This window comes from Ranitomeya imitator, chromosome 6 (genome assembly GCF_032444005.1).
Source record: "Ranitomeya imitator isolate aRanImi1 chromosome 6, aRanImi1.pri, whole genome shotgun sequence".
Taxonomy (NCBI): domain Eukaryota; kingdom Metazoa; phylum Chordata; class Amphibia; order Anura; family Dendrobatidae; genus Ranitomeya; species Ranitomeya imitator.
In genome coordinates, this window is record NC_091287.1 from 39,533,109 (window position 1) to 39,550,353 (window position 17,245).

At 45.1% G+C, this 17,245-nt stretch overlaps 1 protein-coding gene across 4 annotated transcripts in view; it reads left to right on the plus strand.

Moving 5' to 3' along the window:
- CACNB2 (calcium voltage-gated channel auxiliary subunit beta 2) overlaps positions 1-17,245 on the plus strand; it is a 345,405-nt gene that overhangs the window by 192,696 nt on the left and 135,464 nt on the right. Inside the window, exon 1 of one of the 4 annotated variants that reach the window (XM_069729520.1) lies at positions 11,823-12,147. The exons of the other annotated variants lie outside the window; for them this stretch is intronic. Coding sequence (XP_069585621.1) covers positions 12,115-12,147 — 33 coding nt within the window. The 5' untranslated portion in view covers positions 11,823-12,114. Of the gene's footprint in view, positions 1-11,822; positions 12,148-17,245 lie in introns of those variants that run through there. 4 annotated transcript variants of the gene reach the window in all.

Sequence of the window (17,245 nt, forward strand, 5' to 3'; positions counted from 1 at the left end):
ACGTAAAGAGGAGTTATCAGATCAACTGAGAGGTCTGATTTAATAACTACTTGTAATCTGTTACAGGGGTTTTCTCAGGGGCAGATATGGGTAAAATTGCAAAGTGCATCGTAATTTCTCAAGAACAGAGATTTTGAATTCTATAGTTTACTCATCGTTGTCTAGGTTACCGGCCACTGCTGCAGTGTATCAGAAGTAATTGGTTTCCTAGGCGCACGGAACATGCACTTGCAAGCTTTTTGCTATAGAGTTTGCAAGCGCTGCTCTGAAACTTGCCGGATTGCTGGTACCGGTCAATGTCAGTCCCCCCATGCTCCTCCAATGATGCAGAGGCAAAGCTGCCTCTACTACCAGCACTGGAGAGCACACAGTTTGGACAGCAGCGTGACCACTCCACTGGTCCGAACTGACAATATTCGGCAGCACACTGTTTTCCTGCCTCCTGGCTTCCTGCTTGTGAGGGGCAGCATGCTCCAGAAGATTTAGCTTGGACCATTGGCATGTCCTGGAGATCAGAATGGAAAATAACCATGTAAATAACTTCTCAAAAGTATTTTTCCATTGACTTGGTCCTCAGTTGTTCATACTGGTAATGTATAAATGAATTAACTACTGGGTGTTGTCAACAGTCCCTAATATTACCGAGGTGGTCCTAAGAAACGGAGTGGGGTTTGTACTTTGTAGGGCACTTACTTTGCTATTATCTGCATATGGGGCACACTAATGTGCCACTAGTACTTACTTTACAAGAAAGTTTATAAAGTTTTCCCAAAAAAGGGGAGACCTTCTGCTGCCTACTTTTGGATTTGTGGGCAGGTAATAAGGCATGAGAAGGAAGATATTGGATATCGGTAAATATTTCCTGCATTAAACGTGATGGCAGCATATGCCTCCCATAGAGCCAGCTGTCAAAGTTGGCAAGCATGCACCAATAATTGGGTTACTCTGACGACGGCCTTTGATGGAGACTCTGTGGACATGTGCCATGTGGGCAGGGTTTTCATAAAGATAAAAAAATGGGTCACATATCAGATCTCCCTGAAAATAATTCTGAAAAGCAAGAAAATAATGGTTCAAAATTCAGTGTCATCGAGTTTGAAGTTAAAGTCTCAATCCATCATTGCTCTGGGATTTATTTAAAGGCTATGGGCACCTTTTCACATGGAAAAGAATGATTTTCACTGATGTTTGTGGTTACCTTAAGTGAATAAAATTGCACTAAATTGCAGTCTGCGATCTTCTTTTCTTCATTCATTTTCAGACCCCATGAATTGCAGTTTGAAGTCTACTTCAGGTTTCAGATTTTTCTTTTTTTTGGAGTGTCTCTCCCTGTAATGTAGGCTGAATGCGAGATCTGTGTTATCCATGATGTTTTTATTTGCTCACATACTGTATCAGCACAACTTCAATCCTGCATTTGTTTCCTCTTCATGTGCCTTTTATAAAATATTTTATCTGCCCTTCCTGAGACTGTAGATACTTTCTACCCTCTCTAGCACCGAGGGAAGGGAAGGGATGGAGGAATTGGAGCATAAGCAGGAGCAGGATCATTTCTGCAAACTACTTCACTAGATAAAAGACTAACAGACACTCTGCTTCGGCAAAATGGGAGAAAATTGCTTAATGAAGTCTATTTAGAAAGTTACTTAATTTTGCACGTAAGAACAAAAAGAAAAAAAAATAGGAAAAAAATTCTGTCTAAAGGTGTATCTAACCAATAAGATGTCAATTGTTTATTCACTAAAAATGTCCGTGTTTCACTTAAATGGGAGCATAGGTGTTAGTATCTGGCTGTGATGTAAGGGTTACTGCTACTTGTTTGCTTCTTTGGAGTAATCATCCATATAAAATATCAAACTGTATTAAGTAAACAAAACCACATTAGCAAATATATTTATGATACATAATTCAACATGGTCAGTAGCTCAGATCAGGTGTTAAAAGGTATGATGCCCATTATCTATTTTTTACGGGATAGGAAGCATTAATGTCAGTTTGCATAGCACTCATGGTGCTAGTGCCCAAAGTATTTACTCATAGTGACCGCTGTGTCCACCACCCATAAATTCCATATAATCAAGCAGCGTCACCACCCATTAACTCAGAATAGATATCTTGGGCTATATCAGTCACCTGAACAAGACACAGGCTCTTTCCCATGAATCACCCATGTGGGATGTCACCGCAACAGCCCCAACGCGCGTTTCGCGTTGGCTTCCTCGAGGGGCTGTGTGTCAAGCTTGGTATAAGTAGGACACACCCAGGTGTACTTCATTATCATGGCACTGTTATCCAGCGCGTGCGTGGTGTTACCTACCCCGGAAATGGTGTTGATAGGATCTTGGTGGGAGATGTTTTCTGAACTTCTTATAAATTATTTGCCTTTTTGGACTTCTATAAGTACAAGAATAACTAGAGCGTTTCATGAAGGATGAATATTCTGTACTTGCGCAATTTGGCAGAAGATAGAATATCAGCTTAGAAAAAGTCAGTCCTCCGACCACTGTGTGTACCATAAATTCTGTAAAGGAAAAGAGGTAATTGAGTAACCATAAGCTACTTAGCTTGTTTTGGTGTAATTAACTTTCTACATCCAAACACAAGGACAAGGAAGATCAGAATTAAGGGTCAAAGGTGAGAAACTTTAACAGCTTGGGGATAAAGAATGGTATAAAGGCATTGGGTAGTGTCACCAGAGATTTTTGTCCATTGTAAAAAGAATAGCAGGGGTCCTGGAGCCCGCAGACAGGTAGCAGGGGTCCTGGAGCCCGCAGACAGGTAGCAGGGGTCCTGAAGACCGCAAACAGGTAACAGGGGTCCTGAAGACCGCAAACAGGTAGCAGGGGTCCTGAAGACCGCAAATAGGTAGCAGGGGTCCTGGAGCCTGCAAACAGGTAGCAGGGGTCCTGAAGACCGCAAATAGGTAGCAGGGGTCCTGGAGCCCGCAAACAGGTAGCAGGGGTCCTGAAGACCGCAAATAGGTAGCAGGGGTCCTGGAGCCCGCAGACAGGTAGCAGGGGTCCTGGAGCCCACAGACAGGTAGCAGGGGTCCTGAAGACCGCAAACAGGTAACAGGGGTCCTGAAGATCGCAAACAGGTAGCAGGGGTCCTGAAGACCGCAAACAGGTAGCAGGGGTCCTGGAGCCCGCAGACAGGTAGCAGGGGTCCTGGAGCCCGCAGACAGGTAGCAGGGGTCCTGTAGCCCGCAGACAGGTAGCAGAGGTTCTGAAGACCGCAAACAGGTAGCAGGGGTCCTGGAGCCCGCAGACAGGTAGCAGGGGTCCTGGAGCCTGCAGACAGGTAGCAGGGGTTCTGAAGACCGCAAACAGGTAGCAGGGGTCCTGGAGCCCGCAGACAGGTAGCAGGCGTCCTGGAGCCCGCAGACCGGTAGCAGGGGTCCTGGAGCCCGCAGACAGGTAGCAGGGGTCCTGGAGCCCGCAGACGGGTAGCAGGGATCCTGGAGCCCGCAGACAGGTAGCAGGGGTCCTGAAGATCGCAAACAGGTAGCAGGGGTCCTGGAGCCCGCAGACAGGTAGAAGCGCTTCTGGAGACCGCAAACAGATAGCAGAGGTCCTGAAGACCACAGACAGGTAGCAGGGGTCCTGGAGTTTGCAAATTGGTAGGAGTCCAGGAACAGGTACTGAGCATGTAGTGGTGTACAGATAAATTAAGAGTTTTAATACCAAGACACAGGTGTGTAACTTGGTAGGCCTTATATAGGCCTAGCTAGATGACCATATGTGAACACGCCTGGCTACTTGCAAAGCCCGACGTGGAGAGCAGAGCTCTGGGACAGGTGTGTAAAACATTGTGACGACATAGCATTTCTGTCACAATCCATTTTTGGATGCGTGGCAGCTCTGGTTCCACTATGATTTAAATTTAGCTTTTTTTCTTTTAAGGCCAACAGGGGTTAATGACAGTTTCCCTTGCTGGCAGTGAACTGCAATTGCAGAGTTGCTAGGTCAGCTGATGTGGGTGGTGACCACTCCCACCATGCTTTAAATAGTCACCTGATGCATCAGCTGACTGTCCGTGATAGGACAATCTATGTTGACCATGCCTGGAGTAAGGAGCTCTCTTAATGCAGTGTTGAATCTGCTGGTTTCGTGGAGTTCGTGGTCTGGGTGCCTTTCTTCTGCTGTTTGGTGCTTTGCAGCAGAGAAGGCTATTAAGCTAAGTTTGGTGTTCTTACCTTGTCTGTCTTGTGTTTGTCACTGTCCCCTGTGTTGTACCATCTGCAGTGGTGAGGCCAGCACCCTTGCCGGCCAGTGCACTAGCCAGGGCAGTGCTAGATGACAGCGAGGGACGAGGTTCCTGATGGTGGTGGGGGGAAGGACCCATTTAGGGCATTAGAGGAGTGCAGGGACAGGTTCAGGTTGGAGCCCAAGAGGAGTCCATCCCTCATTCCCTATTGGTAGGGACTTCCTCTCCCCAATTCCATCCCATTGTGTGCGTGTGTTGAGCCATCCGCTGACAGACCCCCTGTTGGGTCACTACATTTCGTGACAATTTAATCTTAAATAACCAGACGTCTATTTTCACTAAGCCAGGAGTCATTCACTGCTACCTATATGTTGACTTTTCAATTTATGTGTTTCTTTCTTGTTAGTCAAAAGTCTGAAATGTTGACTCTTCTTGTAGGTTATATTGATGTTTCTAAATGGATGAATGGCTAATGTTTTGCATCTTATATCAGCTCCTACAACTTTTTGATACAGGGTCATTGAACAATGATGTTTGTTGATATGCTGAGTACACATTGTCCAGGCCAGCTAGTTTGTTGACTTGCAAAACAGAGGAAAAACTATGCCAATATGATTACATAGTCAAACAATGCAAGTTGGTCTCATCACCATTCTTCCCCTTTACCTGTGAATACTGGCTTGAAGGACATTTGTTAATTATAAAAAGCATAGATGCCTTCATAGACAGAGATTCAGCCAAGACATCCAAAGAACCAGAAACTCTACAGAACAGCAGCCAAGACCTCATGGCTTTACCACGAGGGACACAGATTTGTCATTCTATAGGACGTCAGCTTAGGAGACCACAGCCCCTCCTGGAAGAATACAGATCTTCTCCATTGACCATCGTTGAACTATGGATACGTTTGATGTAGTTGGGATTTGGACCCACCGGTCACCTAAGACCCATGGACATGTTTGTGAAAGCCAGGAATGGAACCCATCAGTCACCTGGCTCCATGGAGATGCTTGGAGAAGCCAGGTTGTGATCCTCCAGTCAACTAGCCTTGCACCTCAATGGACTGTTATCTTTCTAAGCTTGTTGTTACCTTCTCTCTGGGCGTGCCACAGGCGGGGTAGTCGGCCATGGAACCTGAAGCCAGACTGTGACCCTCCAGTCAACTGGCCTTGTACCTAAATGGTCTTTCATCTTCGTAATTTTGTCATCATCTCCTCTCTGTGCATGCCACAGGAGGGGTATTCAGCCCTGGAAGCTCTGAAGTCACAGCCTCCCTTATCTTGGTGAGTCAGCTGAAGGGTGAGACTCTATAATTGGGCACCATCTTGGGTATTTTGCTGGGACTGTTCTACATGTTATCTGCCTGTTTTGTGGTTCAATAAAGTATAGCCACACTATTTACCCTCCCCCTGTGTTGTTTGAATAGTGTTACGCCCATGGGGAAAGGAGAAGATCCCTCGTCCATGCGGTTTCATCTCCACACACATACATTTAGACTATAGGGTGTGCGTTTTCTCAAAAATATTATCACTGTTATACATCGTATAGTACTGTAAAGGGAAGTCAGCTTTTCTAGCTTGAAACAATTGTTGGCATCCACATGTCTGATCCTTTATTGTCCAAGAGATCAGTGGCAGCAGAAATGTCCATCAGCAGCTTATCACTTTTATCAATATTATATTAAAAATGTAAACTTGTGTGATCTGAGCTTGTTGGTTTATGGTGGAAGTCAGAGGTGCATGCTGGCATAAGACAAAGACTTAATCCCTATATTACAACCCCTTATAGAGCTGCCACTCAGAATTCCACACATTAACAGCAGATTGCTTCCTCACGAGGGCTTTTTTCATCTCTAGAATCTATAAAATTCCATACATTTTCTTACATAAGGATGAAAGTATAGAACATGTGTAATGCAGTCACTAGTTTTATTGATGATAAATAGGACAGTTGTGTGGATGTGTGACATCCCCTATATTCAAAGACAGCATTTTGGACGTCCTTTATGGAGATTCCATCACATTGAGCTTCCTATCCAGAGATTACACATTTATCATATATTCTGCGTTCCACTATGGTTTATATGGAAGTCCTCGACTCTCACTGGATAATCTATAATCCAGCTTTTATGTATTCCTCATTATACCTCCCATGGGGCCTCTTGGGCCAAGTGGAAAATTCAAGACTGAATGAAATGCTTAAAAATGTAATTTTGTAATGTTCTTCTGTACAGTTGTGAAGAGCAAAATGGTCAAGTTCTGGTTTTCTTGACGTATAGAAATTCCGGTGGAAAATTATGTGCCGTTTCATAAAATCTTAACCAACCCCCATAACATAAAGTAGTATGGAAGAGAACGGGGTGTCTAGTGCCACATATCGGAGGTAGCCATCCTAGAAGTCAATATTGACTCTTTTATTACCTTCCACAAATGTCACGTCCATGTATATTACGCTATACAAAAAAAGGTTGCACTCTATCGTACCAAAGCATGTCGAATATGAAATACATGAAATATGAATAGCAAAATGGCTTTTTGAACATTAGGAAAGATATCTATGAGACGCTTTGCACAGAATTTGGCCAAATAGTGTGAGGCCACCTATTCACACTAGTTTGGATGTGCCAGTCGTTTTTCTGTCATGTACATTACACGTCAAGTGTGGGTGTATGGAGGCTGAGCCCACTTCGCACAGGGCAGGTGCCAGCTGTATTATACAGATAACAATGCATTAACAGCTGAGACTGGAGCTAGTTCTGACCCTGATATGTAAGGCTACTTTCACACTAGCGTCGGAATCTCCCCGTCGCAATGCGTCGGGCAGAGATTCCGACGCTAGCGTTTGACGCACTGCACAACGGGTGCAGCGGATGCATTTCTCCGCCGCATCCGCTGCCCCATTGTGAGGTGCGGGGAGGTGGGGGCGGAGTTCCGGCCGCGCATGCGCGGTCGGAAAAAGCAGTCCGTCAGGAGCAAAAAACGTTACATGTAACGTTTTTTGCTCCCGGCGGTCCGCCACAACACGGCGCAACCGTCGCAAGACGGTTGCGACGTGTGGCAAAGCGTCGCAATGCGTCGCTAATGTTAATCTACGGGGCAAAAACGCATCCTGCAAACAACTTTGCAGGATGCGTTTTTTGCCATAAACGACGCATTGTGACGTCTGGCAAAAAACGCCAGTGTGAAAGTAGCCTAACCAATCTTTGACAGTGTCATTTAAATGCCACAATTCCATAGTGCAATCTTTCCAGCGTCTTCATGGCTACCATCTTGGTGTTCCCATGAAGTCAAACCTGTGGTTAAACTTCATAAAGGATCTTTTATTTCCCTATATGCAGAGGCAAATCTAGGTTTTCCTGCACTTAGGACAAAAATTAAGTTTGGTGCCCCTCCTATACACAGCTTAAGTGGTTTGAGTGGTAGTCATGTGACCTCTCTTATGCGATTTACACACTTACAGTCACCTGCTGATGAACTGCTCTTCCTAAGGCCGGGGTCACACAGGCGTATCGCATCCGATGCGAGATCATCGGATGCGATATGCTAACGACACTCGGCTCCTGCTCGCAGCAGATCAGGAGCCGAGTGTCATGCGTCAGTGCTCCGATTCTCTCGCACAGGGAGGGTCGGAGCACAGCTGCGGAGGAGGCGGAGAAATGAATGTCTCCATCTCCTCCATTGCTGGGGTCCGCTTATAGCGCACATCACTCGGATGATATTCGAGTGGTGTGCACTGTCTCACTCGCACCCATAGGCTTATATGGGTGCGAGTGAGCCGAGAGTTTTCCTCGGTCCGAGACAATCGCAGCATGCGAGGAAAACGGCCGACAAAAAGTCGGCTGGTGGGAGCGGCACCATATGCTAACATTGGTCCGAGTGCAATGCGATTTTTTTTATCGCATTGCACTCGGCCGTATTACGGTCTAGTGTGACCCCGGCCTAATTCTCTCGATGCTTAGTGAAACTCACTGAGATAAGTTAGTCGGCAAATGACCATAAGTATAAATATTACATACAGTATGAGTGGTTATGTGATGACCCCTGGAACTGGCAAGCAGAGCTGAATCCTGACAGTATATTACACGCTGTTAAGATTTAGAATGTTACAGTGCATTATTTTATTAACATAGCAATGTATTATTTATTATTATTATTATTATTATTATTTATTTATATAGCACCATTGATTCCATGGTGCTGTACATGAGAAGGGGTTACATACAAGTTACAAATATCACGTACAGTAAACAAACTAACAATGACGGACTGATACAGAGGGGCGAGGACCCTGCCCTTGCGGGCTTACATTCTACAGGATTATGGGGAAGGAGACAGTAGGTTGAGGGTTGCAGGAGCTCCGGTGTTGGTGAGGCGGTAGCTCCGGTGTTGGTGAGGCGGTAGCTCCGGTGTTGGTGAGGCGGTAGCTCCGGTGTTGGTGAGGCGGTAGCTCCGGTGTTGGTGAGGCGGTAGCTCCGGTGTTGGTGAGGCGGTAGCTCTGGTGTTGGTGAGGCGGTAGCTCCGGTGTTGGTGAGGCGGTAGCTCCGGTGTTGGTGAGGCGGTAGCTCCGGTGTTGGTGAGGCGGTAGCTCCGGTGTTGGTGAGGCGGTAGCTCCGGTGTTGGTGAGGCGGTAGCTCCGGTGTTGGTGAGGCGGTAGCTCCGGTGTTGGTGAGGCAGCAGCGGTGTCAGTGCAGGCTGTAGGCTTTCCTGAAGAGATGAGTTTTCAGGTTCCGTCTGAAGGATCCGACTGTGGTTGATAGTCGGACGTGTTGGGGCAGAGAGTTCCAGAGGATGGGGGATATTCGGGAGAAGTCTTGGAGGCGATTGGATGAGGAGCGAATAAGTGTGGAGGAGAGAAGGAGGTCTTGTATATTGGGGTACAGCGCCATGAAGAGCACGGCCCACCTCAGCACGTTGGTGGTGGTCTCGGTGCCGGCGATGATCAGCTCCCCCACAGAGAAGATGAGGTTTTCCGTGGAGTAGGAGCTGTCAGGATCAGCCGCGCTCTTCTCCATCTCATCCAGATACGCGTCTATGTAGTGTCGCGGTGAGTGCGGTGTGCGGTTTTCGGAGAAGCGCTGGATGATGCGCAGGAGGAAGTCGTAGACCTCGGCGGCGTTCCTGAAGAGCTGGCGGTGCTTCCCGAAGGGCAGGAGGCCGATCAGGGGGAAGGCGTTGTACAGGAAGACCCAGGCACTGGCCGCCAGCTCGATGTTCTCGTTATCTAACAAGTTAAGGATTGCTAGATGTGTACAAGATCAAGACCATAGCAGCCCATGAATACGTCACCGGCGCACTATGTGCCGGAGCACAGCAAAATACTTCCGGGACATAGTGCGCTGGCGCATGCGCACTAATGCTTTTCAGCTTTGCCCGCAGTTGGGCAAAGCATACTGCGCGTGTGCAAGGCAAGATTGCCTTGCGCAGGCGTGTACTACGGAGGACAGAGAATGAACTTCAATCCAATATTGCGGCCAGCATGCAGCCAGCGGGTAAGGAGCCCCCCCAAATACTCACCTCTCCCCATTCCCAGCAGCTCCAGTGTCTTCAGCGTCTTCTGACTCTCTGTGGCGTCTCACTGCAGAGGGCGCGATGACGTCACTACAGCTAGCCCTCTGTGCTCTGTGGTATTTATTTTTTTTTTAAATGTGTGCAGTATTATATGGGGCCATTATACGTTATGGAACATTATATGGGGCCATTATACGTTATGGAACATTATATGGGGCCATTGTACTGTATGGAGGACTATATGGGGCCACTATACTGTATGGAGCAATATATTGGGCCATTATGCTGTATGTAGCAATATATGGGGCCATTATATACTGTATTGAGCAATATTTGGAGCCATTATACTGCATTGAGAAATATATGGGGCACATTATACTGTATTGAGCAATATATGGGGCCATTATACTATATGGAGCAATATATGGGGCCCATTATACTGCATGGAGCAATATATGGGGCCATTATAAACTGTATTGAGCAATATTTGGAGCCATTATACTGCATTGAGAAATATATGGGGCACATTATACTGTATTGAGCAATATATGGGGCCATTATACTGTATGGAGCAATATATGGGGCCATTATACTGTATGGAGCAATATATGGGGCCATTGTAAACTGTATTGAGCAATACTTGGAGCCATTATAAACTGTATTAAAGGGAACCTGTCACCCCGGTTTTTCAGATTGAGATAAAAATACTGTTAAATAGGGCCTGCGCTGTGCGTTACAATAGTGTATGTAGTGTACCCTGATTCCCCACCTATGCTGCAAAATAACTTACCAAAGTCGCCGTTTTCGCCTGTCAATCAGGCTGGTCAGGTCGGGTGGGCGTGATCACAGCGCTGTTTCTTCCTCAGCTTTACGTTGGTGGCGTAGTGGTGTGCGCATGTCGCAGTGACGAATCCACTGCGCGCACGTGAAGAAGCAGCGCCCGATCTGCGCTATTACCCCCTGTCATCGGTGGGGGCGGCTATCTTCCTGGGGCCGCGCGTGCGCAGATGGAGTTCTCTGCTGCACGGGGCTTCAGGAAAATGGCCGCTGGATGCCGCGCGTGCGCAGAAGAGATCGCGGCAGCCATTTTCCCAAAGCCGAGTTTGCATCTCGGCTTTGGGAAAATGGCCGCCGCGATCTCTTCTGCGCACGCGCGGCATCCAGCGGCCATTTTCCTGAAGCCCCGTGCAGCAGAGCACTCGATCTGCGCACGCGCGGCCCCAGGAAGATGGCCGCCCCCACCGATGACAGGGGGTAATAGCGCAGATCGGGCGCTGCTTCTTCACGTGCGCGCAGTGGATTCGTCACTGCGACATGCGCACACCACTACGCCACCAACGTAAAGCTGAGGAAGAAACAGTGCTGTGACCACGCCCACCCGACCTGACCAGCCTGATTGACAGGCGAAAACGGCGACTTTGGTAAGTTATTTTGCAGCATAGGTGGGGAATCAGGGTACACTACATACACTATTGTAACGCACAGCGCAGGCCCTATTTAACAGTATTTTTATCTCAATCTGAAAAACCGGGGTGACAGGTTCCCTTTAAGCAATGTATTTGCCAAAGCAGAGCACCCCTTTAAACCATAGCTTCAGTTTAGAGAAAGAAAATTCTAAGAAGAGCAATTTGCTCAAAAAGGGGAAGTTTTATGCCGTTTTGTGTGTTCCTTTAAGGAACGGGTCTGACTTAAAATATCCTGTGATTGGGATTTAAAAGGGTATCCTGATGCTGCTCACTTCCGCCATGGATGTGTAGGAGTTATTCATGATGTTACGACTAGTGATGAGCGAATGTGCTCGGATGAGGTGTTATCTGAGTATGCTCGAGTGCTGAGTGTCTTTGGCATGCTCAAAAAATATGTTCGAGTCCCTCGCGGGATATGCAGCCGTGGGGACAAGAACATATTATTCGAGCTTGCCAAAGATACTCGGTTAGCACACGAGCATGTGAATGCGTCTTTACGGTAAATGAAGTGTCCGTATAGTTCTCAGTGAGTAACTGGAGTCTATCATCATCCTGGAAAAAAAAAAAGGAAAAGTTCTAAGACGTCTGTGAAAGTTCCAACAGTCCACAGGCAGCCAATGAACTCATCCCCCCCGCGCCATGTGACCACCTTCATTTACCAGATCCCTACATTATTTTCCTAAGTAAATCCTCCCATCCCTCAGTAACGGATATGGACTTCCCAGGCAATGCTGCCCTGAGCCCTTTGCTGACTGCAGCCTGACATTGCCATACATACATACATACATACATACATACATATATATAGTATTTATTTGGAGAGCGGTCTGAGCGTGGGAACGAGACGCCTCCAGCGGTGCCACAACAAAAACTCTTTGTGTGTCTCCTGATGGAAGTGCAGGCTTCCTAGTTTATTCGCTGGGGGGACTACAGCAATGTACCTCTATGGCAGCGAGGAATCTGATGAGGTAAGACCACTTAGTGAGCGCCGCGTAGAAATTGTTTTTTTTTTTTCTATTTTATTTCTTAATTTGCATGCAGGATTTGGCTTGCTTATGATGGTTTTCTTTAAATTTTTCTTCCTTTAGCTATTTTTTTTGTTTGTTTTCTTTCTTTACATTACTTTTGTGACTACGATGATTGACGAATAGAATTCAAGTATAGTAGTAAAGACCGACACAGGCAGAAAGACAAGAGGGAAGTAAATATGTAATAATAATATATACATACATACATGGTACTATATGTCATTCAAACTGGGTGACTAGTAATAACCCAAATTCATTGCAACTTATTAATACGCTAACATAAATCGGGTTACATTATATTCAGAGTTATTTATTTTATTTTATTTTAGAAAAACACTACTGTTGCAAAAGGTGAAAACATGACAAAATTGCTCCTCCTGGTCGCCCACTGATTATATCTGTCAGCCGACCAAAATAGGAAGTTCAGACTCCAACGGTGTATTCATACATGTGTTTTTATGGCAAAAACACATGTGCGAACAAACCCATCATGTGAAACATATCTTATCTCCTTAAGGACGCAGACAATTTTTCTTTTTGACATTTCGTTTTTTTTCTTCCCCGTCTTCCAACATCTATTTTTTTAGTAGATATCGCCAATTGAGAGCTTGTTTTGTTTTTTTTTTGTCGCTGGACTATTTGTAGTTTTGTCTGACACCATTCATTTTACTGTGTAATGTACTGAAAAAAAAAAAGGAAATAAAAATCCCAAGCTCCGTGAAATGTTGAAAAAAAAATTGCAATTTTGTATATCGTTTTTCTGGTTTTTGTTTTTACGCTGTTGACCTTTAACGATTACTTAGAATGCAGGATTCTCCAGATCGGTATAATTACGGCGATGTTACACTTGTTTAATCTTTTTATTCTTTTGAGTGACTTCTTGGTGCTGTCATGACATCTTGGTGCTGTCATGGGTTCTGTAAAAACACATTACCGGTAAGTAATATATGTGTTTTCCTATCACCCATGACAGCACCACTGATATAAGGGTGCTGTCATGGGTTCCGTAAAAAACACATTACCGGTAAGTAATATCTGTGTTTTCCTATTACCGATGACAGCACCACTGATATAAGGGTGCTGTCATGGGTTCCGTAAAAAACACATTACCGGTAAGTAATATCTGTGTTTTCCTATCACCGATGACAGCACCACTGATATAAGGGTGCTGTCATGGGTTCCATAAAAACACATTACCGGTAAGTAATATATGTGTTTTCCTATCACCCATGACAGCACCACTGATATAAGGGTGCTGTCATGGGTTCCGTAAAAAACACATTACCGGTAAGTAATATATGTGTTTTCCTATCACTGATGACAGCACCACTGATATAAGGGTGCTGTCATGGGTTCCGTAAAAACACATTACCGGTAAGTAATATATGTGTTTTCCTATCACCAATGACAGCACCACCGATATAAGGGTGCTGTCATGGGTTCCGTAAAAACACATTACCGGTAAGTAATATATGTGTTTCCTTTTAGTTTACAGCGTTTAGCTTATTTACATTTTCATCTGACTTTTATGGATGTGACAATGCCGAATATGTTTTTGCATTTTTTTAAAAAAAAAATTTAATTTCTGTATTTTTTACAGAAGAAAAGAGATTTTTCAAATTCTTGTTTTTTAGTTTTCAAATATTTTAAACTTTTTTTTTTCCACTTTACACTGTACTGTTTTTGTCCCCACATGGGATTTAAACCTTCGCTCATTTGATCATTTGTAATATATTCAAGAGATGAGCGAATAAGTTCTCAGGACTTCTCCAGCGACCTGGTCAGTATCCTGAGAGCCCTGAGAAGTACCTCCTACTTGACGACATATTCGGCTCCTCTTTTGATTTCCTGGTCTGGCATGGCTTTGTATGTGTGTCATGCGGCAACTGTAATTTCGCGCCAGGCCGGCTAATCAAAAGAGGAGGCGCGGATGCCATCAGGTAGAAAGAAGTTGGTTTGCAGGCCACCGTCCACGAGCCACGAAATACTGACCTGGCTGCCGGAGCTAATGGATTTTCTCATCTCTACGATATACAGCAATATCTTTAATCAAGCCCATTCGGAGGCTGGGATTGCCAGCAGTACCAAGATGGTGGTGCCAAGCCTTAGCCTTCAGCAGGCCTCTGGCTGTCTTGGCAAATCATCAGCACTCCACGATCACAATGCAAGGAACTGATGGGTACTAGTGATGAGTGAACATGCTCGGGTGCTAACCGAGTGTCTTCGGCGTGCTCGAATATTATGTTCGAGTCCCTGCTGCTGCATTTCTCACAGCTGTTCGACAGCCAGAACACATGCAGGGGATCCCCTGTTTGTTAGGCAGTTCCTGCATGTGTTGCGGCTGGCGAGACATGCAGCCGCGGGAACTCGAACATATTATTCGAGCACGCCAAAGACACTCGGTTAGCTCCTGAGCATGCTCAGATAACACCTAATCCCAGCACGTTCACTCATGACTAACGGGTACCCAAATAGATGCAGCACCAGGATCGTATGTCTGACTTTGGTGGATGCTGGCTGTATGACACAGCCAAACCTGTCCTGTGTGACGCAGGCTCGGCTCCTGAGCCTGCTCCAACCATTCACACCCACTCCAGACATAACAATTCTTCTTCATGGTATGGCAAGAGGTTAATATATGAAGTTATTTTCAGGAAATTCCTTTTAAAATATGCTGGCTATAAAAACTGTGACTCCTTCTGTAATTCTCATTATTCTCATGTATTAAGAAATAGTTCCCCACGCTTGATTGACACTGCCCCATGTATTGTCTCTGCCTTCAAAGCTGACCACGCGGTTTTAGTACCATGCCGTATGTGGTCAGCGTCCATGTTGCGGAATGTGAACCTTCTCATTACTTCCAGAATATCGAATCATTCATTTTAATACCTGCCAATCATTTCCTACTAATATTTTTTAGACTATTTTTCTTGAATTATCATGATTTTCAGAATTTCTCTGCATCTAGAGGGTCAGGAAGTTATAAATGAGATGTGTCGTGCTGACATATCAAACAATGTAGAAAAAATCTTAAACCAGCCTTCGTCATTTTTTGTCAGTATGTCAACAGGATCCATTTACGATTAAGGGGGTATTCCCGTCATCAAGATCCTAGCCCCAATATGTAGTAGGTGCAATACGAATAATATTAGCAAATACCTCCAATTAGAAATGCAGTATAGTTCTTCTGATAAGCTATGTCATGTGCAGGAGTAAGCAAGACAACTAATCAGAAGAAATATGCTACGGTTCTAATTGGAGGTATTTGCTAATATTATTATTTTTATGCCTACTGCATATTGGAATAGGACCTTGGAGATGGGAATACCCCCTTTAAGGGTTTTTAAAGGGAACAGAAGTGAACAAGGATTGGATTTCAGCTTCATATTAGTTTCCTCATAAGCAGCGCCTGAATGCTGATCTCCATTCATTTATAGAAATAGATGGGAAAGATTTTTGAATTCTAAATGAAAAGCTGTCTTTATTGCTTATAGCAACCAATCGGTTTTATTTTTCAAGCGCAGAATATGAAATGGAGGCAGCCGTGTTTGGTTGCTAGGGGCGAAAGAGAGTTGATTTTCTCTTAGCTCATAGCAACCAATCACAGCACAGCTTTCATTCTTCAAAAGCAGAAAATGTGATGAAAGCTGCTCTGTGATTGGTTGATATAAGCAACAGAGACAGTTTGCCATTTAGACCGTTACATTAATCTACCCGAATTTGTTTGTTGCCATGTTAACGAGGAAGCCGGCCAAATTACAGCTATCCTTATATTTATGGCCAGTTTATGGGCTGATGCATGTGACCAAATTATGGTTTTGTACAAGTTGCCAATGCAGTTCTTTTGAGGATACTCACCTTGTCAAAAAGGCATAACTTGATGTTGACAATTTTGTGATATTTGTTTTCAGTTCCGTTGCAGACCACCCCGATCCTATCACGCACCCCCCATTTATGGGTGATTTAGGTTAAATTCCACCCTCTGTCCAGAATTTGCCAGGACTGTTTCCAAGAAAATTGTTATAGTCCAGGCAAATCCAGGCCTGCATGCAAGCAGACAGATTTTACATCGAGACCCACAGTAGGACCCCTAAAGGGTTGTTCTGCCCCTTTTTTAACTTTGCATATGGTTTCGGTATAAATATATAGCATATACTCGATTTCCATTTAACACCGACACTCAGTCCCACTGGTTGCATCCTCCGAGTTGGCCACGTGCCGCTCATGTCCCAAAGGTGATTATATGCTACCTCTTTTTTTTATTATTCCCACGCTGAGGTGATATGTAAATGTAAATAAAGGGTTGGAAATTCCCATTTAAGGGTCCAAAATCTGCATAATTGCCAAGAGTCTTGGATTTATCAGGACCGAGACGATCACAAGTTTTCCAAAACAGTCCTGGCAAACTGGGGGATGCCCCCAGCCAAAAAGGGCAGAGTTTACACAAAACCAACCCATAAATGGGAGGTCCTTGGTGAAATTGGCACAATCTCTGGATGGATAGGGGATATGGCCAAAACCTTAAAAAATTGACAAAATTAATACAGAGCCAAGATAGGGTGCCGTATGGAGGCAACATAGGGTGACATACGAAGGTAACATATGGCTCATACGGAGGCAACATAGTGTGCCAATGTGGAGGTAACATAGGGTGCCAATGTGGAGGTAACATAGGTTGCCATATGGAGGCAGCATAGGGTGGCAATGTGGAGGTAACATAGGGTGCCAATGTGGAGGGAACATAGGTTGCCATGTGGAGGCAGCATAGGGTGGCAATGTGGAGGTAACATAGGGTGCTAATGTGGAAGTTACATAGGGTACCAATGTGGAGGTAACATAGGGTACCAATGTGGAGGTAACATAGGGTGCCAATGTGGAAGTAACATAGGGTGCCAATGTGGAGGTAACATAGGGTGCCATATGTAGGCAGCATAGGGTGCCAATGTGGAAGTAACATAGGGTGCCAATGTGGAGGTAACATAGGGTGCCAATGTGGAAGTAACATAGGGTGCCAATGTGGAGGTAACATAGGGTGCCA